The sequence below is a fragment of the Carassius auratus genome, chromosome 23, assembly GCF_003368295.1.
Source record: "Carassius auratus strain Wakin chromosome 23, ASM336829v1, whole genome shotgun sequence".
Taxonomy (NCBI): domain Eukaryota; kingdom Metazoa; phylum Chordata; class Actinopteri; order Cypriniformes; family Cyprinidae; genus Carassius; species Carassius auratus.
Window position 1 is genome coordinate 2,453,819 of NC_039265.1, and position 25,418 is coordinate 2,479,236.

Consider the following 25,418-nt stretch of genomic DNA (forward strand, 5'->3'; position numbering starts at 1 on the left):
TGTATTGGACATCTGAACATATTGAATGCTAGTAACATACTGCAAATATCAAATCTGGAGACTGCCGTTTAAAAAGAATATGGACACATTTTCAAACACACCTTCATTATAAAACAGGGACATGCTCTCCTCCCTCCGAACTCTCTGTTTCACTCCCTATTTTTACTCTTTTTTTTTTTTTTCCACTCTTTCTCTCCGACCACAGTTCTACCACAAATATTTCCCTGGTTCATCCTTTGGACTGGGGATAGAACACACTCTCACCCAGAACAGGACAAGGCAGCTCTCTGTATGTTCATGTGTAGAGAGACAGTATGTCTTGATCTAATAAACACGTTCATGACCCTCATTGCTTGCTCAGAGAATGCCTTTTGAGTACATTGTGCAACCCTGAAGACAGACTAAAAGAACACATTTAACACAATTTATGAACACGTCTGTGACATCAATTGAGCAAATAAAAATAAAGACACTTCCTTCATCCACTGAAACCAACTAATCATTTAAGGCTTAGACTTTAGACTAAGACTCATAGGGATAGTTCAACCAAAACTGAATATATATATAATGTGGGTAAGCAAAGAGTTGATGGTCCCATTGACTTTGATAGTTTTTTTTTTTTTTTTCACTCTAAGGAAGTCAACTGGGACCAGCAAGTTAGTCAAATAATGTACTATTTAATCTCTATAAATTGAGCTGAGGTGTCCTGATCAATGCTCATACTGCAGGAATACACTGGATTTTATTCCACTGTACTTTGTTCTTCTGCATTTGTCTACAGTGGTCAAAACAATTATATCATCCTTCACCACACCTTCTTCACACACTGTCCTTCAATTAGTCTGCAAGCTAGTTTCTGATTAGCCTAGGAAACATGTTCCAATAATTTGAGTTCACTGAGTTCATAAGAGTTCATTTAATGATTGCAATTGTTTTCACATGTAAAACTTAAACGTTTCTGGGCCCACAAAGAATGAGGAAGTCCATCCCGGCAGAGCATGTGGTTTGACACAAGAACAGAGGAGCACATGACATCCTATTATTAAGGATTCTGACATGCTCCAACTCTTCATGGCGTAACCGAAACGTTCACTTGAACACGTCTGTCCTCCAGGATCACAGCTCACATTTGAGCTGTGCTGTTCTCTGTAAACTCAGAGAGGGGAGCCCTTCATGACTGCGTATAAATAGCTGGATATTTTTACCCCACCGTTTTTGCGCTAAACCAGTAGCGTTTGATTAGGGCTCTGCTGGCCTCTGGCAGACACACTTTTTCTTGAGTCTATTCCTTCCCTTTCCTCCTCCCAGGAGAGCTGGAGAGACACTGGGTGAGAGAGTAGGACTACACTGTCCCTCTTTTAACTCCTCCAGATGCATCTCTTTATCAGAGCTCCTAACAACAAGAACACAACCAATTCAGAAGCAGTTCAAGGATTCTGCCCTGTAACACCATCATGTTTTTCATCTGTATCTTTTGTTTTGATTTCCAGTAAATGTATCTAAACACCGCTTAAAATGAGAAGCGCAGTTGCGTAAGATAATAAGTCTGTTTGTCAGATAAAATATCCAACCACAGCTTGGTTCCATAGTTTGTCAGAAAGAATGAACAAATAATACATTATTTTAATAATTTTTTTATCACTGCAAATCCAAAGATATCACTATAATAACAACAAAATAATACTTATAATAATATTATTAATAATATTGGTCACTTGTGCTCACCAAGGCAGCATTTATTTCATCACAAATACATTAAATAGTAAAACAACTGCTTGATTATAAGGAGTTCAGTTGGGTTTAGCCCTGATTAAAATGTATCTTGTTGGATATTTGCATTTCACTGGAAAACAAATACCATTCAATATTAAATGTTTTCTTCTTCCTCTTCTTCTTCTTCTTCTTCTTCTTCTTCTTCTTCTATAGTACAATAAGAAACAGCAGCATTTCATTTCATCAACATGAGTACTGTCACACTCCTGAGGAGTGAGGAGTGAGGAGACGATGAGACAGGGAAATAATAAACTTAAACAGCGTTTAATAAACTAAAAGGCTTGAACATCAGATACGCAGGAGACATAGAATCACATAAGACACAGAACGATGAAACCATGAACAGATCACTTTTTAAATACACAACTAAACGAGGGGATAACTGAAACACACTATGTGCAGGAACAGGAAGAACCAAATATTGTCACAATGAAACATGATGGAGAAACTAGGGCATGGAAACCTGAACAAAGTCAAAACAGACTGAGAACTCTGGGAAATTTGGATGGCACTTTGAGAGCGGGTTCATGTGTATGTGGAGGGTGTTGGCTCGTGGTGAGCTGAAGCGTCCACAGCCTTCTCGATGGGAGGAGGATGATGATCTTTGACATCAACAAAAAACTTATAACCATTTAAATCAAGAACACAATTTATAAAAATCGTTCTTCGTCAATTGTCTGTGAGTCATGAATTGAAACAAATAGTCATCTTTCAATCACATCCAGAAATCAAGTCAAGTCACCTTTATTCATATAGTGCTTTAAACAAAATACATTGCGTCAAAGCAACTGAACAACATTCATTTGGAAAACAGTGTGTCAATAATGCAAAATGATAGTTAAAGGCAGTTCATCATTGAATTCAGTGATGTCATCTCTGTTCAGTTTAAATAGTGTCTGTGCATTTATTTGCAATCAAGTCAATGATATCGCTGTAGATGAAGTGACCCCAACTAAGCAAGCCAGAGGCGACAGCGGCAAGGAACCGAAACTCCATCGGTGACAGAATGGAGAAAAAACCTTAGGAGAAACCAGGCTCAGTTGGGGGCCAGTTCTCCTCTGACCAGACGAAACCAGTAGTTTAATTCCAGGCTGCAGCAAAGTCAGATTGTGCAGAAGAATCATCTGTTTCCTGTGGTCTTGTCCTGGTGCTCCTCTGAGACAAGATCTTTACAGGGGATCTGTATCTGGGACTCTAGTTGTCCTGGTCTCCGCTGTCTTTCAGGGCAGTAGAGGTCCTTTCTAGGTGCTGATCCACCATCTGGTCTGGATACGTACTGGATCCGGGTGACTGCAGTGACCCTCTGATCTGGATACAGACTGGATCTGGTGGCTACGGTGACCTCGGAACAAGAGAGAAACAGACAAATATTAGCGTAGATGCCATTCTTCTAATGATGTAGCAAGTACATCGGGTGTTATGTGAAGTGTTTCCGGTTTACCTAATTAATGCAGCCTACAATTCCTTTAACGGATTTGGATATTAAAAGCATATTAGTATGTTATGTGTAAGCCAGGTTAAAGAGATGGGTCTTTAATCTAGATTTAAATTACAAGAGTGTGTCTGCCTCCCGAACAATGTTAGGTAGGTTATTCCAGAGTTTAGGCGCCAAATAGGAAAAGGATCTGCCGCCCGCAGTTGATTTTGATATTCTAGGTATTATCAAATTGCCTGAGTTTTGAGAACGTAGCGGACGTAGAGGATTATAATGTAAAAGGAGCTCATTCAAATACTGAGGTGCTAAACCATTCAGGGCTTTATAAGTAATAAGCAATATTTTAAAATCTATACGATGTTTGATAGGGAGCCAGTGCAGTGTGGACAGGACCGGGCTAATATGGTCATACTTCCTGGTTCTAGTAAGAACTCTTGCTGCTGCATTTTGGACTAGCTGTAGTTTGTTTACCAAGCGTGCAGAACAACCACCCAAAAAAGCATTACAATAATCTAACCTTGAGGTCATAAATGCATGGATTAACATTTCTGCATTTTTAAGCACACATTAATCATAGAATCATGCCATCTCACCAGGTGTATATTGGAGCGAGTAGACGTGGTAATAAACTTAAACAAACCCACTTTAAAAAAGACTGGAACATCATGAACGCAGGAGACATAGAATGAAGTAATAAACTGAATGATGAATCCAAGAACAGAACACTATTTAAATACACAACTAAACACCTAAAACAAATGAAACACACTAGAAGCAGGAACAGGAACAACCAAATATGGGCACAATGAAACACGAGAGAAAAACTAGAGCATGGAGAGCTAAACAACAACAAAACATGAACACAGGTCTAACAACAAGTTTTAAGTGTCAAGTAATTTGTCTGTCTTCACTGAAACTGTATACTCAAAGATCATTTATCAGCACATACCTAATCTTTAATCTGGAATTTTGTTGGACATGGATTCCGCAGTGGCTTAACCAATGCCAACGAACAGAAGATTATTAGTTTGACAGTAACTTCTCTGTGAGCTGTGGTTAATACATCGCTACACTATTGACAATGGACACTGGACGTTTTTTTGACCTGAAATTTTGTCAAACTTAGATTTTGCTATTGAGACCACACCTTCAGTATTTTTCACTTCAGATCCCACACCTCTGGTTGGTTTGGACTAAAGTTTAGTTTGAAGCTGCTTTGCTGTTGGTTCTAGTCAAAGTTTCTTCTTAACTATACTGTCAAACAGTATTAGGAGGACTACTCATTTGCATAAATTTAAACTCTACTCACAGTGCAAAATTACCTGTGAACGGTTGATGTTACTCATGTCACATCACAGTTATGATACACATTTATGCTTAATTAATTCCAGAGCAGAATAAAGTTAGCCCATATATTCACTTTATTTTCCCTTTTGCCCAACTCCAAATTTGCCTCTATAGGGGAGCAACAATAATTTACATTATGTGGAAAATAATGTTGTTGTTTTTTTTTTTTACCTTAAACCTCATAAACACATTGCATCACACCAAATACGCAACATAAGGTTATTTCAAGCAATGCCATGACCCCTTTAAAATAAAGGTGCTCCACAATGCAAAGAAGAACACTTTATCATCTGAAGAACCTTTCTGTTTCACAAAAGCTTCTTTGTGGCAAAAGAAGGTTCTTCAGATTATCAAAAGGTACGAGAGAGATGATTCTTTAAAGAACCTTTGACTGAGTGGTTCTTTGTAGAACCAAAAAAAGAGTTATTCTATAGCATTGCTGCAAAGAACCTTTTATGCACCTTTATTTTTAAGAATGTCCTGTATGTGTTGGATGGAGCTTCTGACACCCGTTAACTGTCTCCTCATCTGCATGCTCCAGACCAGTGCTGTGGGAGGGCCGCAGGGCTTATTAGTTTGGGGGAAAAAATCTACTTTTCATAATCCTCCAAAATAGCATAATCTCTTTAATCTTTTCCCCCTGTGTAATCACAATCTGCCCAAACTTCATGTGCAGGTCAAGTAAATCCCGCTTGCCCTGGCTACTGAACACATGGGGTAACCAGCATATAGACGGTGAGCTCAGTACGTGACTCAGATTATTGTTCACACAGACATCCATGATCATGAGAGCGCTCTGCCCTGCTATAGGTGTTGGAAAGTTTCCGCTCAAATTAGCCAAACTAACAAGCAAATGCTTGGGTAAAAATCAGATAAGATGACCATCAGTTTATTTTGAAGAACTTTAACCAGAGCTGTGCAGATTACTTACAAATTGTAATCTGTAACTGATTCCAGATTGTATGCTAAAAACTGGAGTTATTTACGTATTCTGGGTTACTCTTTTTAGGTAAAGTATTCTGATTACTTTTTAGAGTACTTTTAGATTACTTTTTAAAATCAAACTTGTTTTAAACTTACCATTAAAAGTGCCATACTGATATAAAAAGCAAGCTGATATGAGAAAAAAGAATATATATAGTTTTAGTTGATTTTAGTGGAAAACTAAATATAAAAGTTTTATATGTCTACCTGCATGTGTGACTACTTACCAACATCAAGGAACTGTAAACATATTCAGTTATTGAAATATTAACTTCCTCAGAGATATTTCAAGTCAATATTTTATTTTTGGGGGGTTTGGCTGACAGAAACATTTGGGCAGTCCCACATTACATGAACAAACATGAATAAACATGAAAACTACAATGACATTATACTCCCAAAGTATTCTAAGTTTTAAATAATCTTTTCCAGAACTCCAGAATGTACTTTAATTAAGGGTACTTCATTTTGGAATCTGATTATGTAATCTAGATTGCATGTAATCACTTACTACACAGCACTGGCTTTAACCATGTAAGAATAATATCAAAAACATTATGTAAAAATTCTTTAAAATGTAAGCCTTTTGTGCCAAGCAGATTGACCTCTTTGTATAATTGTACATGTTGTGCAATAACACCTATATAAAGTATAAACACACACACACACACACACACATCTTAAATACATAACACGCAATAATATTTCTTGTTATTATACAACACTGGTGGGGCTTTGTCAGTGATCTCTCTACAGGTAAGATCGTTACACCTGTATGTGTATCTGTGTTAACAAATCATTGAATCATTCACAGCCAATTTGTTCAAAACAAATAATCTTTCAAGAAGACAAAACACCACCACAAGTTTGTGTTGTTCAGAGAATGAAGCATTTTGACTTCATTTGGAACAATTTGTATTGATGGAACAAAAACCGACAAACCTCTGGAAATGATATGTCTATACTGGAAGTTACTCAATATTAACTTCTTCAGCTTATCTTATCAGAATGTGTCATACATGTAAAACCTATTACAGAAATGTCCTTTAGACGTAGAAATCTAAGATTAAATGGAAAACTTTATAGTGGGTAACTTGTTGAGGTTTGTTCCTGTAGATCAGTGTTTATGCGTCTGTGTTAGTAGAGCTCTTGCTTTCCTTTTCTTTAATTGGTCTTGAAGCTTTGAACCCCCAAAACACTCGCAGATGTTGATGGCGATGAGTATGTTTCTCTGTAACACAAAACCTCAAACACAAACACATGCAACAAACTAGTGTGAAAAGAGACAGAGAGGGTGGAACCTTCATCAGCACGAAGTGCATGAAGCAGATCATTACACATTGCATCCCCACGAACAATACTGAAATATTTGCTTCAGAATGAATGAATGGGTGAATGGATGGATGGATGGATGGATTGATGGATGGATGGATGGATGGATGGATGGATGGATGGATGGACTGATGGATGGATGAATGGATGGATGGATGGATGGATGGATGAATGGATGGATGGATGGATGAATGAATGAATGGATGGATGGATGGATGAACGAATGGATGGATGGATGGATGGATGGATGGATGGATGGATGGACGGATGGATGGATGGATGAATGGATGGATGGATGAATGGATGGATGGATGGATGAATGAATGGATGGATGGATGGATGGATGAATGAATGAATGAATGAATGAATGAATGAATGAATGAATGAACGAACATCAGTGGATCAGTTAATAAATCAGTCAAATCCAAATTCAAACAATACTCCATTGATTATCACATCTATGATGTCCTTCATATAATACTGGAACATGCACTCAAAAGTTGTAATTTACATTAGTTTGACATTTAAATGAATCTTTATTATTATTATAATTATTATTAATAAATATTTGTTTCAGTTTTTTGGTGGCTAAATCTAAGAAGGCCTCACTGAACTTCATCTCTGGCTCCCAGTATAAATCGGTTTGTTTGAATTGTCACATTTTGCATGGTTTGAAGAAAAAGCTGCAAGTGGCCTGGTCTCTTGATTTAAAGTTTGTCAATAACTTCATCCAGCACAGCTGTAAATTCACTAACTGTTCTGAGTTACAGTATATATCTGAAATAATTGGTACTTATTACTTCTGGAAAATAAAGAGGAGAATTCTGACCAAAGTCAACACACGGTTTCCTCTAATTTCTTCAGAATTGTCTGCAGAACACATCACTGTGCTATAATTTAAAAGACATACAGAATAACTGCAATACATAAATTGTATGCCAATAGTCAAAACTTTGTCTAGTGAGATTACATCTGAAGGCCAGAATTAAAGCTCCAAATCATATTTCCTGGTTGCAAAAAATGGTGGCCAAGTCTGAAAACCTAGTGGTGAAGACAAGGTGAAGGAAAAAAAAAGGACCTGGATGCCCAGGCTTGGCATCACTCATGCTTATACCAGAGAGGAACTTTCTCCCGGAATGGTTGAGTGAGGAAAATGTGTTTTCCTGTGATGAATGTCTGGTCTTCCTGTAAAAGTAACTTCCCTGGAAAACTGCTGGAGTCATGGCTTTACATACTGGAAGTACGAATGTATGCACACGTCACTTTCTAAACGTTGATGGTTGTCTGTAGACTTGTGAAAACACAGTGTTCATGTTGCAATTGATCAGCTCTTTCAGCTGTCCTGATGTGAACCTGAGAGGGCAATTAGCAAACAGCTTGAAATATGTCACTAGTCATTGGTTTATATATTATATAAAAACCTCTTTGTAAATGTGCAGCAAAGTCTGTAAATCAGAGAGAGTGGACCGGATGCATGCTACCGAGGCAAACACTGCAGTTAGTGCAGATGACGAATGAGAATATAAATAGAGTTTAACAAGCGGTGAGATACCAAGAAACTAGAAATGGTAGTTAAATCTGTTGATCAAGTCGTTTTATGAATTAAATGTTTACAGCAGTTGTGTTCTTCCTGAAATTCAGATTAAACTCACACTGAACTGAATCCAGAACAGACATTTATTTACTAGTTTTGTATATGCATGCGATTCTCCCACCTAAGACAATCTGAACAGTATGTTTCCATGTAAACAGCTTGTGATGAACTTCTATTTGGAATAAGTTTATTTTTTTTTATCAAAATGTTTTATTATAAAATACATTTTCATAAATATGTTAACACTGTTATAAAATTGACAGAGTCGGCCATCAGTGGTTTTTAGAAATTAGGCCTTTGATGTGTTCAAAACCCTAAAAGATGCCACTTTTTCTGAGAAAAAAAAACAAACAAAAAAAAATGCAGTGTCCATAACTATTATAGTATCAGCATGTAACTTTGAAGTCTGACCCATAATGTCAAGAGTTGATATGACTTTCTGAGTGACATATAATAGAAACTGATAAATAAATATTTGAAATACAAGAGAAGAGCAAAAGTGGTGAGTGTTGAGCTTCTCCTTGGTGAGAGGACGATTAGTGAAATCTCCTCTGATAGCAGCATTGACCGACAGTCTGAGGTGTGCTTGTATGGATATGTGAGCTCTTCTCTCTGCTTACGTTATGGATGATATTGAGCTGTTATGAGTTAGGGTGGAAGAATGTATGTTTTTGTCTTCATTTGTAATGCTGTGTAAATCTGTGTGTGCCCTTGTTGCCCGTTTGTGATCTGATTGCATGATTGTAGATACGCATGCCGCCGTTGCATTCGAATTGTGTGTGTGTTTCCATCAGTCTTTGGTGACAGACTTTTGTGCATGTGCATGTGTATTCTGCACATACACCTGTTCTACACAAGTACTGGAAAGTCATGTCAATAACACTCTCAGGGGTCTCATGGGCTTTCAAGTGCACTGGGGTCAGTACGTCAATGCGTTTCACATTCTATCATTATTATACCCTTCTACTCATACTCTTTTCCTTCCTTCTTTTGCTCTTTCCTCTGTCTCTTTGCGCAAAGATACTGTATGCAGAGGAACATATAATAAACAACTAAATAAATAAAATCAAGAAACAGCATTCCGCTCTACAGTATACAGAAGATGCTAACGATTAGAATCAATAACAATTTGTGAGCTTATTGAACAAAAGCAACAGTGAGTGTAATTGATTTTTTCCTTTCAACACTAAAATTTCACAATAATTGAACATTTAATCCTAAAGAGAATGTAAAAGCTTGGTCTATGCATGTCGACTTTTTGACTGCGCAATTACCTCTGTCGATATTTACAACGATGAAATCTAATTGCAGCACATTTTAATTGATATTCCCATAACAGGGTTCACTGCTTACATCATTACAGCTAGTAATGCATGAGCACGATAAAATAAAATAATTATGAAATGAACGCTTTGCACTGCATGTCTTCTACGAATACGGTCAGTAATGTTGATATGAATGTTATTATTGGTAGGTTATTGGGTTTAATATGTGTTTTAGTGGGAGCTGTGCCGTTGGCTCAGGCCTCGCTGCTTTCACCCTGCCCTTGAGATTGTGCAGACACATGGCAGATAATGTTCTGACACCAGAAACTGAAAACCGTCAGGAAATCCTAACAACACTCTGCCTTGTCCTTCTCTCATGCTCTGGAGAAGAGCGGCTTCGCTTACTAGCTGTGCGCTAGACACACTCATAGCTAAACCTTCATCCATTTCTGAATCCTCTTAACATGGAATGATGTAAGATAGAAATCAGTGCCTAACTGGATGTCTACCTTCTGTAGCTTTTTTTCTTTTAATTGAATATATATATATATATATATATATATATATATATATATATAGTAATAATAACAATATATGTGTGTGCTGTGTAATTGGGCTAAGCATTAGTGTTATACTGCATTTCACAATTCCAATAGGCCTATAAGACAAAAGTCAAATTAGACAAATTCGGTTACATCCAATTTAAATCCGTTTTAGATCATACTAAATACTTTTTATTTTTTTGTGAATTCTGTCCTCCAACCTAAATTGCAATATCATTATATTTTGTAATAGCAGTCGTGCAAAAGACAATAAAACTACACTGACAAGACAGTGTGCATTGGCTTTTGCATAGTTAGGATTATATTCACCCATAATTGACTTAAAAAATATATTTCAGTAAGAAATACGCTCTATAAGACCAACTATATTTAGTACATTCTATATACTATAGTTACATATATACATGCTAACTCTTTTTAGAATGTTCCGCGTGTTATCACACTGTCCTAAAAGCGAACGCGCCTATTTTTTTTATTAGCATATATCCAGACTAGTCGTTAAATAAGTTAGGAATCTGAAAATGTTTGTTGTATCGGGTGTCGGAAGGGTTAATTGTCCTGTTCCCACAGTCTGTGTTTTGAGCGCAAGGTCAAAGATCTCATTTTACCGAGCGCACGTGCGCGCCGGATTCTGCAGGCGCTGCAAATCACTGAAGGCCTAAACACACACCAAGAGAGAGCGAGACTTCGCACAGCTTCTGCTTTCAGCTTTAACTCTCTCTCTCTCTCTCTCTCTCTCTCTCTCTAATTATGTAAAATAGTCTAAAACGTCCTTTTATTTTATATCCATTTTAAGTAACCCGCTATAAACTAATAAAAAGTAGTTCAACCTCATATTTTTTCTTCTTCTTCTTTGTCTTACCAAGTAATGGTCTATGTGAGGGCTAATTCTATTTCAATAAATCGTCAGTTAACCGTCGAACTTGAGTCCCGTTATTAACAGCAGGAGCGCATTTCTGCGCGCGGGTCGTTTGAGCTCAAAGTTCAGCGAGAGACCCGCTCAAACAGCCCCGGGGAAATATCGTTCCTCTGCCAAACTTCCAATAAAAGCTGATTGACGACTAATTGATTAGTGGATTGCAGTGATGCGTGATAACAATGCGGCATACAGTTAAGCCGAAATGTTGCATAACTTTGACAGACACAGGAATTGACGCAGAAAATAAGTGGCTACGAAATCAATGCCATTTCACTGACTTTAATAAGCAAAATAGGAAACCATTTCTTCCAAAAACAGCAAAAACGAAACAGAAACCAGCCTGAATGGAACAGTCCGAATTGAACTCTATTATTTTTTTCCATTTATATAAACAGATTTGAAAATTGATCCCCTCATAATACATGAAATTAACAAACAAAACAACAACCCGCTGCTGCAGTTTACATTTGATTTCAACACAGTTGAATCAGTAATAAACCAAAAAGATTGTTAAATGCATGACTTTTAACAATATTTCTTAGATGCAAGCACCATGCTTATTCAATATGATCTGACAGTTTGTTAATTTAATCATTAAAATAAAAACTATGCATCTGGCCAGCAGAACCAGAATATCGACATAATAATAAAACAAACAAAAAAACAGAACAATTACATGAGACATATATTTATTCATTTCTTTTTTTTAATTTTGAGAGTATGCAGAACCTGAATCCCTTATTTTTTTACTGACCGGCAGAAAAATAAAAATACAAATAAAGGAAGACATTTAACATTTGATCATTGAAACTCTCCGTTGAAACACATGCGTAGTTTTCATGTTAGGCAATAATACACAAACCCCTGATTTAGGAAGCCTACACCCTCGAGCTGGATTATAATAACTACAGTTTGAAATGTTGGTTTATAAAACTGGCAGCTCATATAGCTCAAAAAATGTCGATGAAAGTGTGCCCGTTCGTTGAAATCCTACCCATCAAAAAAGATACGACCTATATTGCTTATGTTATAGAATAGCAATAGAATATGCAACAGCCTGCATGAAGGAAAAAAAAAAAAAGAAGAAACACACACACACACACACACACACACATTTGTGTCTTGCTACAACTAGACGTGAGACTATGAGCACCAGTCCAAATGAAAGGCGTGCTTTAGATTCATCTATGACTAAATGTGCGTGTGCGGCATGTCTTCCTCAAAGGCGGTTTCTGCCAAAACAAAGAAACAATCAAAAATCGAAATAAAAACTGCCAATACCAAAACCATTCCCCCCAAAGTGCGCGTCTTTTACAAAGTTTGCTTGCTTTAAATGCAACTGCAAAATGCCCGTTACTGGAAATCCATTCCCGAAACATGAAGCTAATCAGAAAAGTTTGGGAAACAATCAGCTCTTCGATGTCGGTTTGTAGGTTTGCTGTTGCATATATTTACAAGTCCAGATGAACCCATACAATGAGAGACCGGAGAACCAGTCTCATACCCCCCAAAAAAGAGCTAGAGATCAAAAACATGCTCTTTATGATACATAATGAACACAAAGAAAGAAAGAAAGAAAGAAAGAAAGAAAGAAAGAAAGAAAGAAAGAAAGAAAGAAAGAAAGAAAGAGAGTGTATAAAATAGAAATTATTACCATACATGTCCAGCATGCAGGATTAATATCTTAATGCAGATTTATGTGTTTGTTTTTGTGTGTTTTTTTCTTTTCTTTTTTAATATATATATCTATATATAACCAAGCAAGCAATAAACCAATGAGATGTTGCATAAAGTCCCCTGTGGCCTCGCTCGGGCGCGTTATACAGGAGGAGGAAGGGAGGTTTGCATATCTGGTGCTCTCAACTTTTCTGGCCAAGTGACAACAAGTCCCAAGTTTCTCTTCCCGCTCAGCACAAACTCTTTTTTCTCCTTTCTTTTTTTTTCTTTATCCTGATCAACCGAGAACAAACCAGAAGATGGAAAGAAGGTTTTATCTGAAGTACAAAAGCCAGTTCTTCGCTTTTCTTTTTGTTGTGAGATCTCTACGAAAGGAGTAAAAGTCCTACTACAAGCAACTAAACTACATTTCCCAGAAAACATTCTAACATGTTCTTCGCATTTTAGTTGCCAAGATGATTAGATATGAGATTATTATTTCTTGTGGATTATTCTTCTAATATGAGTACTGTATCTGCTGTTATCTGAATGAGCGCAGAGTCTCTCAGGCATAGGAAACACACACTCACATGAAGAACTCGGGAGAGGACGGGTTGTCGCTCGTGGAGCCTGCCTCGCGGAACCCGTTCGCTCCGCTCAGTTTCTCGCACTTGAGTTTGTAGGCGTCTCTCTCTCGGGCCAGCCGGTTGATCTCTTGCTTGAGCTGCTCGACCTGGTTGATGAGCTGCGTCTTCTCGTTCTCCAGCACGTGCTTCTGCTGCACGCGCTTGAAGCGGCACGACTGCGCGTAGCCCCGGTTCTTCAGGGTCCGGCGTTTCTGCTTCAGGCGGATCACCTCGTCCTTGGTGAAGCCCCGCAGGTGTCGGTTCAGCTCGCGCACGGACATGGACACCAGCTGGTCGTCGGAGAAGCGGTCCTCCACGTTCAGGCCGCCGCCCGCGCCGTGGTGACCCTGCTGGCCGGGGTGGTGGTGGTGATGGTGCCGGTGGTGGAGCTGCTGGTGGGACCCGGGCGAGATAGGAGAGGGGCTGTCGGGGTCCTGACTGTGGTGGTGGTGGTGGTGATGGTGGTGACCTGGCATGTCATCGGGGTGATGGGGCATCGCGCCGTATTGTTGGTGTTGATGTTGGTGGTGGTGCTGCTGTTGCTGTTGCGCATGGCCGTGGTGGTGATGGTGGGCTCCCCTGTATCCCTCGAAGCCTCCTGCTTGCAACTGCTGCTGCACATGAGGGGGCGGAGGATGGCCGTGCGCCGTGGCACCGATCAGAGCCTCCACCGCGTCTTCGGGCGTCAGGCTTAGCGTCTGCGGGTCGATCTGCTGCGGGTACGCGCCGCTGGGCATCCAGTACAGCTCCTCCAGATGGTTCTTCTGCTCCGTGGGGCTGAAGCTCGGGGAGGACGGCACGGAGCTGCACGGGGTGCTGATCGGAGTCGAGGACACGGAGCCCTGCGGCTGGAGGCGATTGCATTGCCGTATGTTGGAGCGGTCGAGTCCCGCCAAGGCCTCTTTCTTCACCTCGAATTTCATCAAATCAAAGTCATTGACATATTCCAACGCCAGCGGGCTGGTGGGCAGCTCGGGCCCCATGGCGAGATCGGCGCTCATCGTGTCCCTGTTCTTCAGCAAAGTGTTCACCAGCGTCGCGAAACCCGACTTTTGCCTTTCTTCCCTCTCTTTGCGCATGCAGTTTTCTGGATGGGTCTCCGAACGCGACGCGCTCGAGCGCTGGAGCATGCAGAGTCGCTCGAAATGTTCAAACGGGAGAAAGCGATATTAATAAATAGCAAACAAAAAAAAAAACTTTATGGACTAATGCACTGCGAAAGACATTTGTCTCGCATGGACGCGCAGTGCTCGACAGCTGCAGTCTTTGGACACGACTGGAAAAAGTCAAGTCTCTGTCCCGTCGCCGCGCATGAACTCAAAACATAAATAAAAGACGAAAATGAGTACCGGACAAGGGCTCCCGTCCCGAACCCGGATACTCCAGGAATATGTCCTTAAGCCAGTGAAGCAGCGTTGAGGTGGATGGGTGCTGTGTTTGTCCAGCTCTGCACCGCAGAGAGTTCAGCTCGCACTCGCTCCTGAGTATTCAGACTGTAGCAGGACGCCAGAGCTCTCGGTGCTGTTATAGTCTACGCGCGCGTGACGTCAGAGGAGGCCGGCGACCAGTCAGATCTGGAGAATTAGCATAATGATCGTTGCTTGTGTGTTGTCAGCTGACGGGATGAAGAAAGGGAGAGTGGTATTTCGTGTATTGACTGATTGGATATGTGCGCGCCTAACGAGAAACCGTTTGTTTTGTACCGCACATAAAGTCGATCATCAATATTTTCAAAACGTCTCGTCCTTAAGAAATAAATATAAAAAAGTTTTACTCCATGCATTGCATCCAGATATTTTCCCTTTATTTAATTCAAAACAACATCTAGACTCAAAATTAGTTTCATTGCGCGTTTAAAATGAAAGCCAAGCTTGAGATGATCTGTGAAAGTGTTTTATTTAAAGTATAAATAAACCAAACAGACCATAAAGTCTGTGACATGCAGCAGCAGGTTGTTGCATCAAACAACGTTTGCACAATAGCCTACTTCAACACAAATAGTCAGTAAATCATGATAATAGTAGCCTTTTGTCAAAATGACTCAATTAAACAAACATCTACGTGTTTGTGTCATTTACAAGGACAAAAGGGTTTTATTACTTAGCATAGACTATTCGTTCAAATATAATGGCTATTGCAGAACATCATGGAGATGTTGAAAGTCGTCGGTGTAGATGATGCTAATGAGGAGGGAGGACGCCCGGGACCCATCAGGTGTATGTGTTATTGCGATTTTTATTGAGTTTTGTATTTTCAACACGACAAGATGTGATGTGAAAGGCGGGAAGTGCGCTGCGGGTGACGCTGGATTCAGGAAAACTCACCCAACGCTGCCCTCATGTGGCGCCCAGCTGCTCCTCTCGTGCGCTCCTGCTAGCCAAGACTGCGAGATGAGTGGGTTTATCTGGAAATAAACTGTAAGTAACAATGAGAATAAATAAATATTTTGCATAAATGTGCACTTAAAAAAAACTGAGACCTAAAACTGTTGTCGCATGGTGCATTAACGAGTGTTTCAATCATAAATCTCCCATAACATGCACGGTCACAGAGTTGTGTTTAAGACTGTTGATCAGTTTTGTTAAGCACAAGTCATATACACAAACATATGAAGTAGCTTATTTATTAAACCTACTTTAATATCATATTGGCCATTCCTGTAAGTATAATGATAATGTGACTAATTAGCAGGCTACTAAATATCTATTGTTTTTATTCCTGTTCAAAAACTTATTCCATATTTGCATGTATTTCTTCATTTAACGACATTTTCTCCTTCCCTACTTTTTCGCTATTTGTATTTGCCTCTTTACGCAAAATGCATTTTTAGATTCGGCATTTAATATTATGTCTTGTCCTCTGTGGTCAGGTCTGATTAGAATGAACTTTAAGAACGAGTCGCGGGAATGACGGACACGATCAGTCCAGTCAGTTTATTCGGAAATATTCACTTATAGGCTACAATATGCACAAAATATATGTTCATATTAAGCGTCACTTACCAAAACTCGCGAATCCTTCAAATTTAATACATTTTGTATATACAAATGTATTTTAATTATTTATCCACTATAACTATTTTCACCTCTGTCGGTCACTGCGATTTTTACTCACCCATGTCACAAAAAAAAAAAAAAAAAAAAAAAAAACATTCACTGCATCGCATCTCCACGTCAATTTCAATGGCAACTGTTAATTATTTAATCGATGTTGGCTAATACAAACCCCTAAAGTCGGATACCACAGATCAGTGGAGGCACCGGGCCCCGTCACGCGGCACCGGGCCCGTGTACAGTCACGCGCTCTGATTCTCTCCGACTCGCCGCTGATGCTTTCTCTCTCTCTCTAATGGAGGCGAGATGCTGAAAAACTCTGATGTCAGCAGCATATTGGTGGTTAATGATCTATTAAGTGATCCTCTTGCTTATGGACAGCGGAAAAAGTGTTGATGCACGCTTATTTGGCCTAACGAGATTCCCATCCTACGATTTTTAGGAATGAATAAGAGAAATAAAATCAGCTCAGAGATGTTTCATAGAGCAGTTGACAAAGGGAGAGCTTGTGGACCGCATGCCGGTAAATACCCAGGCCTCAGGAGTTTACTGGGATTGGAAAGGATGCTGTCTTGATACCCTTTTACCGCTCATAAGGACATAGGACGTTCAGCCGTGGACATTAAGATAAGTATGAAATATTCCTGACTTTTATTGTTACTCATGACTGCGTTTTTGCGAGTGTGAAGACAAGCCTAGTCGAGTGCGTTTGTGGTGTTTTTAGTTCACAGCATTGCAGGAGACTTTCGGGGGAAATGCACATTTAATATTGAATCAGAACAGTGCATGTGTGTGTGAGGAACGAGGGTGAGACAGACGGACAAAAAAGTATTCTCTCTTCTCTTGTTTCCTCTTGATCCTCCTCTTGGGACACACGCAGGTAATGGGCGGTTGCTTTCTAGAAGAGTACAGTGGAAAACAGAATGCATCATCTATTAGGAGAGGTGATTATCAATATGTGACAGACACGAATATATACATACACACATATATATATATATATATATATATATATATATATATATATATATATATATATATATATATATATATATATATATATATAAACTTGAACCGATTTAGCGTTATTTATATCAATACGTGACAGAACTTATCTGGAAGATTCTTATTCTTATGGCCAGTCAAAGTTATGTTATGAAATTTCATATTTAAAAGGAAAATGAAAAGTAAAAGTAAAATGTACGCATTTTTTTCACGTCTCAAACCAGTTCTCTTGTGATGTATAATTGATTATCAATGGGATGCTTTAATACTCGTGAAATTCAAACATGTTCACATTTTAAGCGAAAGTGATTGCACTATAAAACATTATCAACGTATGCATGGGTGTAAATGTTTTTTAAAGTATCCTTAGAAGTCTCTTAAGATCGAAACAATAAATGCATAAGCATAAACGGAAATTATGACAGTAGTTTATATAATAACGATAGGAATCAATACATATTTAGACTTACATTGCACCGATACATGCTACCGAGGAAAAAGAAGAGAGGCGAAACCGAGTGCAGCTGATCTGAAATAAAGCGTGTCGCGCGCAGAGACGTTGGATGAAATCAGCGCGCGATCCACTTTCGCAAAGTCAGTAACTTCACAACCTGAAGCCGACAGATTTACAAGAATATGATGCCCCTAGTGGACAAAACCTGAGTAGACAGCAAACCAAACCTGGCACTTTTTTCTTTCTTTTCTTTTTTTTTCTTTTTTGCAAAGACCAAACAAACTATTTGATTGATTAACTGGCTGGTTGACAAATAAATAAATAAATAATAAAAATGTCAAATTTGTTTTATTCGAAAAGTGACATTTAACATTACACTTCCACTCTTTGAGACAAATTCACTCTTGACCCACAAATCAATGGCTTATTTGTGATTGCATTTTAAGAAAAACTGGATTTTATTTGAAAACTGCATGCACTGCATCAGTTTATTTTTGAACGTTTATTAAGACACCGGACACTATTGTGGTACTGTGCCACATAAAAGAGATACATAGTAGCTACTTTGCAAGGTCTTATCAAAAATGCACGTCTATTAACACAATAACAGGCTTTTTAAGTTGAAAACGGTTTAGTGCTCGGCTTTATGAAATACGGCTCTGTCACTAGGCTTTGAATTATAATAGTTAAATTAAGTATACTGCTATTAGACATGGAGTTAAGGTTTATTTCTGCTTTAATGATTCTGTCTGACCTGCATGATAATCACCTCCTTATTATAATCAATCATCGTCTTTATTATTAATATCTATAATTTAGTACTACTATATACAGGCACGCAAAAAAAAAGAAAAAAAGGCTTAAAATACAGGGGTATTAAAAAATACAAATGATTGGGAAACAATATTAGATTGCTGCTTTGTCCAGCTTGATATTGTGCCAAATTAAGCGGACATCATATGGCTTTATTATGCGTAATCCGACCCACTTTATTTCCACTCATTGTGATTGAATACGAATCAGCCATTTATTGATTTTATTTGTTAGTTTATTTCACAACATATATCAAAGCTGCGGAATATAAAGTGTATATTATTTATATTATCAATTCAATAATTTTGCATTGTCCGTGACATTTAGCAAATATAGCCCCAAAGTACGCCTGTTTTGACTTAAACTGATTAAACAAAAGTTTTATGGGCTGTGTCCGGTTTTATTTATTTATTTATTTATTTTTCTCTTAAAAAATGACACAGCAAGTAAAATAATGCAAAAACGATCTTTTATGAATTGTGATTTCGCGCCTAATCCAAAATTCTGTGAAATGTGGATATATTATAGTATTGCATAGTAAATAAGATTGTCTGCGTATTAAAAGCCTTTATTTTAAACATGGGAAATAGATCAGTTGATAGAAAAGCGAGGCTCGGGAACAGATATGAGGCATTAAAGCGCACTTATCTCACTATACAGTGTGTTGATTGGGTAGCGAAAAATAAATGCGATTTTTACAAATACGCTAATGTAACGCATATTTGCTATGATTAGTATAATTCAGCGCGTACTGCTGGAGTTTGACAGAAAGTTCTGCAAGACTTTAATGCAGGCTGCTAGGAAAAGCGATAGGAAATGAGAGGAAAGCGCAAACTCTCCAATTAGTAGAGTAATTGTGAGCTGGGATGAGCCGGAGAGGAGGAGAGGTGCTGGAAATAAAAAAAGAAATGCTCGCTAAAAATCATTAATCTTGCCGGGATCTGTCACGGCACGCCGGCGACACAAAGAGGGTCCAGAGAGTCGGAGCAGTGGAGTCAGTGACCCGCTGCCAATTGCTTGTGAAAAGCCCACCAGCCTTTAATAGACTTTTGCTGATCCGACACTTGTTTGCGGGCCGACACAAAGAGCCGATGTGAGCACCTGACAGCAGCCCGCAGGCCCCGGGCTCCACTCCTGCCCCGTGATGAATGACCCTGAGCCCGAGAGGAAGAGGAGGGTGGGCACAGACGGGCCGAGGGGGAAGCATGGACGGGCATCAGGGAGTGTAATGTTTAAAACGAACAGTGGACGGGGCAAGAATGAATTTAGATTTTTATTGAAATATTAGACAAGATAGCGTATTACGGATACTTTCTTTGTTTATTAATTGTTATTCCCTATAAGTTTGTTTGATTGCTTTTTTTTTTTGTTTATGCTAACTTGCAAAAGACATGGTAACTTCATGTTTTCTCCAAATTTATTAGACTTTGAAGTGTATCATATGTTGATATTTAATATGTATTGATATCTATTGACATGCATTATTAGACTTTGATATACTCAACTACACACACACACACACACACACACACACACACACACACACACATACACACAAACTAAATAAATAAATAAATAAAATTTTGGTACCCAAAAAAGCCTTTCAGTGATTATTTGTTCCCTTAGTATAAAGAACATTTAAAAAATCTAAAGAACTATTTTCCACTAGAACCTTTCATGGGATGGAAAGTTTCTATAGATGTTAATGGTTCCTCATAGAACCACAGATGCTAATGAAGGACCTTTATTTTTAAGAGTATATATATATTATATATATGTTTTAAATTATGATTTTATTTGTTAGTTTAAAGCTGCTTGATGTGAAAATCTTGTGATTTAGTGGGAAACCCTTTGAACTACAAGATTATCTTCTTTCAGATAATGGCAGAGAGAGAGAGAGAGAGGGAGAGAGAGAGAGATTTTCTCACCCCTTGCTCAAAGACAAGGCCGTTTAGTCTTGATATATTGGAGTCTGAATGCATTCCATTCTCCCCCACAAACTCAAATGGTTTGCTCCATTCTTCACCAAAACATATGAATATGGACTGTTCCATCACACCAATATATGTCACTCTTCCTCCTCTACAGAAAAGTTAGAAGGTGGAGAGAAAAGTTATGGTTTCTTAAGCATTAATGGATAGTCCACTCTTCATATTTTAAAGTCAAGAGGATAAATCTTCTCTCATATAATTTTATGAGATTTTGTTGTTGTTGTTGTTGTTCAATGCGATACATCTGTTGGACTCTGCATAGTGCATCTGTGCCAAAGTGATAGAAGATGTAGTTGTTTTGGGAAGGGGGATGGGGTTAGAGTGAGGACATACACACACACACACAGAGAGAGAGAGAGAGAGAGAGAGAAATGAACGATCCATCAAGTCTGATTAATGTTGGTGTGATGTTAGTAAGAGGCAGTCAGGCAGTGGTCTATAGCCCTGGCTATAGTTTGACTTTTCTGTATAATGCAAAATCATTAGTTATAGATACACATGTGCTTTTCCCACATGCATACACATTTATTTATTAATTTTTTCCCAGATGTAAAAAATGTATAAACATGCTTCATTTACTGTGATATATAAACCCTCAGCCAAGCTCATGTTCATATTCCAATCTTTTGCAATTTATGCAACTCCATTATTCAGATTTTAGAAGTTATCAGACATTTCTTTTAGTGTGAGATTACAACAATAGTAAGTTATCAAAATAAACAAATGAAGTAATGAAAATAATGAAAAGGGTAAAAGATGTGTCACTGGGGCAGTACCTTTACTAATATGTACCAATTAGAGACTAATATATACGTAAAACAAAACACTAATGGCAAGTTTTTGCAGGATCATAAACCTTAATAACAATTATGCTAACTGACAATGCCATTATACAATCCATCATATATATTTCACACAATAAACAAATCAATACAAGCTAAATAATTTTGATAGTTAGCAGACATTTCACTTAGTGTGAGAAGAATATAAAAATAGCAAGCTATCTAAATAATCAAATGAAATAATGAAAATCTTGAAAATTGTACAAAATATATAATAGAGGAAGTACCTATATGCGTACCATTTAGGTACTAATACGTGCGTGTATAAATGTACACTAGTTTTTTCACCTAAATGACCCTTCTGCATTTGCAGGACCTGTGAATCACAATTCAACGTACTAAAGAAACCTGCGTCCGATTGAGAGAGAGAGATGATGATAAAAAAAGAAAGAGCAAACAAGGGTATAGCTTGTAAATAAATCTGTTTGGGAATTGGGGGTGTACGGATGAAATATGGAGCCCGGGATGTAGAGCAATGTGAAAAACTAGGGAACGCCAGGGAATAACAAATCTTCCCACGTAGCTCCCCGGAAAAATAAATACACGGCTCTGTAAGAGCCATCCATCTGGGATACGAATCACAACAAAGACGTTCCCTGTGCGCCCCTCCTCTTCCCCCGTGCAGCTCTCCAGCCTCGTCCCACACCTCCTCATCTACTCCTCTTACTTCTGTTCATTTATTCACTCATTTTTTATTCCTATTTATTTATTTGTTTGTTTGTCAAATCAAACGGAAACTGCCGGTGGGGAAGTCAGAGGGTTGTTTATTGGTTTTATAAATGAAAAGTGATTTTTCTCTCTCTTAAATGGTTTGGTGTGTGTGTGTGTGTGTGTGTGCGTGTAGCTCTAAGTAATGACTGCACACAAGGGATTTTATAAACAAATACCACCGGTGACCATTTAAAAGTCTTGCTGGTATATTGGATTGAACTAGTCCAAATGAAAAAGATGCTTCATAAAGCCAGAGCCTGACACACATTCATTTTGTCCGTCGCAGAGTGCATTAAGACTCTGCATCATTGACATGCCGTAAATTTGAGGGATATTAAAGATCTGATAGCAAAAGCACGGCCTTTGATGCCTTTCGAGAGAGAGAGAGAGAGAGTTTGTAGTTTGTAGCTTTTCCTGTTATTTTCTGTTAGTGTGACATTGGTGTGTGACATTTTTGTTTTCAAGAATTGTTTTAGGCAATTTGTTAAGTATTGTATCCTCATGCTAATCAACATATCTGATGCCTTAAAGATTATTTTCCTTTGTTTGGGTTGGGGGGGGGGATTCTCAGTAAGCAGAGGAAGAAGAAGAGTTGAAGTTAGGATCCTAATTCTGCTCAGCAGGCATTATCTGAAGCACTTCTGCAATCTGTATCTGTTTCTCTTTTTTCTTTCTTATAAATGTTCTCTAATTGCTATCTAATCTGGCAGAACTGAGCACCTGGACCTGCGTCCTGAGAAGGAAAAGTGTGTGTGACATGCCGGTTTGAAGCTGAGTGTTAACAACACATCGTGAACCTCAGAATGGATATCTTTAAATGGCCTAATTGCAATAATTTATTTATTTGTTATTTTTCCTCTCTTGTTTTATTTGAGTTTTGTGTGTAGATTTCTGTTTAGTAGTCATTATTTGGTCTATGTTTAGGCGCTGTATCATATGGAATGGATGTTTATTAGTCATTTTGGTTTGTAAATAGCTGATGCATTGCACCCATATCTGCTGTGGTGAATGTCTCCTAGAAATTTCCTCTCTTTTATCAATCGTTGAACCAAACCATGTATCACTGCCATCCCAGCCCACGTGCCACATTCATTAAATTAGTTTCTCTTTACGTTCTCAACATTGTTGATATTTCCAAGGCTCAGGAATACCATCACTAACACGTGCTTTAAGGAAGTCTTGCATTGTACAACTGTAACACTTCCACCAGTCCTGTCTCTCTGATTTCAGAGTTTGTGCTCTATGAAATATACACCTATTCTTTTCTACCAGTTTTCTTTTCATCTGCAGTATTCATCCCCTTCTTTATCTTCTCCATAGATGGTGAATCTTTTTAGGTCATATTTTACCTAATAATAATAATAATAATACATTTCCTTAAGGACTATTAGTTATTTTGTGCATTATAAAAATACATTTTTAATGTTATATTATATCTTGAGTAAAATTGCACTCATTGCACTTATTGTTAATGATGATTAACTATATAGTATATTGACTGTATAGTGTTCCAGTCCGACCCATTGATACAGGTGTATAAAACCAAGGGGAAGGGTCGTTCTGAATTCTAGTGTGGTACTGTGATAGGATGCCACCATTGCAATAAGTACATTTGTGAAGTTTCATCCTTGCTAGATATTCGACGATCAGCTATTGGAAAGTGGAATAATTTGGGAAAAGCAGCAACTCAGCCGTGAACAGAAGAGCATGTAAAGTCACAGAGTGGGTCATTGAGTGCTTCAGGATATGGTGGGTAAAAGTTGCATCTGAAGAATCTTCCACTGGCATTAATATCAGCACAAAAACTGTGTGGCTGGAGCATCATGGGTTGGTCTAGCAGTTTCATGGAAGCATCACTTCACCAAGTACAATGCCAAGCATCAGAAGGAGTGTACAAAGCATGTCACCACTCGACTCTGGAGCAGTGAAAACCCATTCTGTAGAGTCAAGTCAAGTCACCTTTATTTATTTAGGGTTTTTTAACAATACAGATTGTGTCAAAGCAACTTTACAAATTTAAAAAGGAAAACATTGTGTCAGTAATGGAAAATGACAATAGTAAACACTCAATTTTCGGTTACTCCATATACCAACTCCATCGGTTACAGAATGGAGAAAAAACCTTGGGAGAAACCAGGCTCAGTTGGGGCCAGTTCTCCTCTGACCAGACGAAACCAGTAGTTCAATTCCAGGCTGCAGCAAAGTCAGATTGTGCAGAAGAATCATCTGTTTCCTGTGGTCTTGTCCTGGTGGTCCTCTGAGACAAGGTCTTTACAGGGGATCTGCATCTGGGGCTCTAGTTGTCCTGGTCTCCGCTGTCTTTCAGGGCAGTAGAGGTCCTTTCTAGTGGAGTGGATTGACTTCAACCCAACTAAACACCTTTGGGATGAACTGGAACAGAGATTGCAAAGACTCCACAAATGCTCTACTGGACGAATGGCCAAAAATTCCCAAAGAAACACTCCAGTGTCTTATGGAAAGACTTTCCAGAAGAGGGGAAGCTGTTATAGCTGCATGACTCTATATTAATGTTGATGTATTAAGAATGCAATGTTAGGTGAGATCGGGTCGTGTTTTGTTATATTCTCTCAGGTTATCTTTAACATACTTCAACAGAAAGGGCTTTTAAGTGGTTTTCCTGTATATGCTTTCAGCACCCTATCGCTACAGAAAGCATGTAGAGGAATAAAGTGAGAAAGAAAGAGAGACAGATGTTGAGAAAGATAGAGGGAGTTAATTGTGGTACTTATCACTTGGTTCTGTAATTACAGGGGAGAGTTTCCTGCTCTGGTTTCCCGTGCAAATTTTGCCCAAAGTAGACTTAGTCTAAGTAAAAAAAAAAAAAAAAAAAAAAAAAAACATGCAGTGTTTTGGCTGTGAGCTTGTCCGTCTGAAACACTAAATCAAATCTGTCATGGATCTCAACAAGTGAAAGTGAGAGGGAGGGCAGAAGCTTTTAGAGCCGATTACTCCAGCATCACTCTGGAAGGAACTTCCTGTGGTAATGGACTCCTGATGGGAGTATAATATGGGAAATATGGTGAAGCACACACAT

General features: G+C 38.5%; 1 protein-coding gene across 1 annotated transcript; it reads right to left on the reverse strand.

Annotated features, from left to right (window-relative positions):
• Window positions 1–11,475: 11,475 nt before the first annotated feature.
• mafba (MAF bZIP transcription factor Ba) lies at window positions 11,476–15,106 on the reverse strand. Its single transcript, XM_026199211.1, has one exon. It carries the CDS (start codon window positions 14,622–14,624, stop codon window positions 13,455–13,457), a length of 1,170 nt encoding a protein of 389 aa, XP_026054996.1. The 5' UTR covers window positions 14,625–15,106; the 3' UTR covers window positions 11,476–13,454.
• Window positions 15,107–25,418: the final 10,312 nt, after the last annotated feature.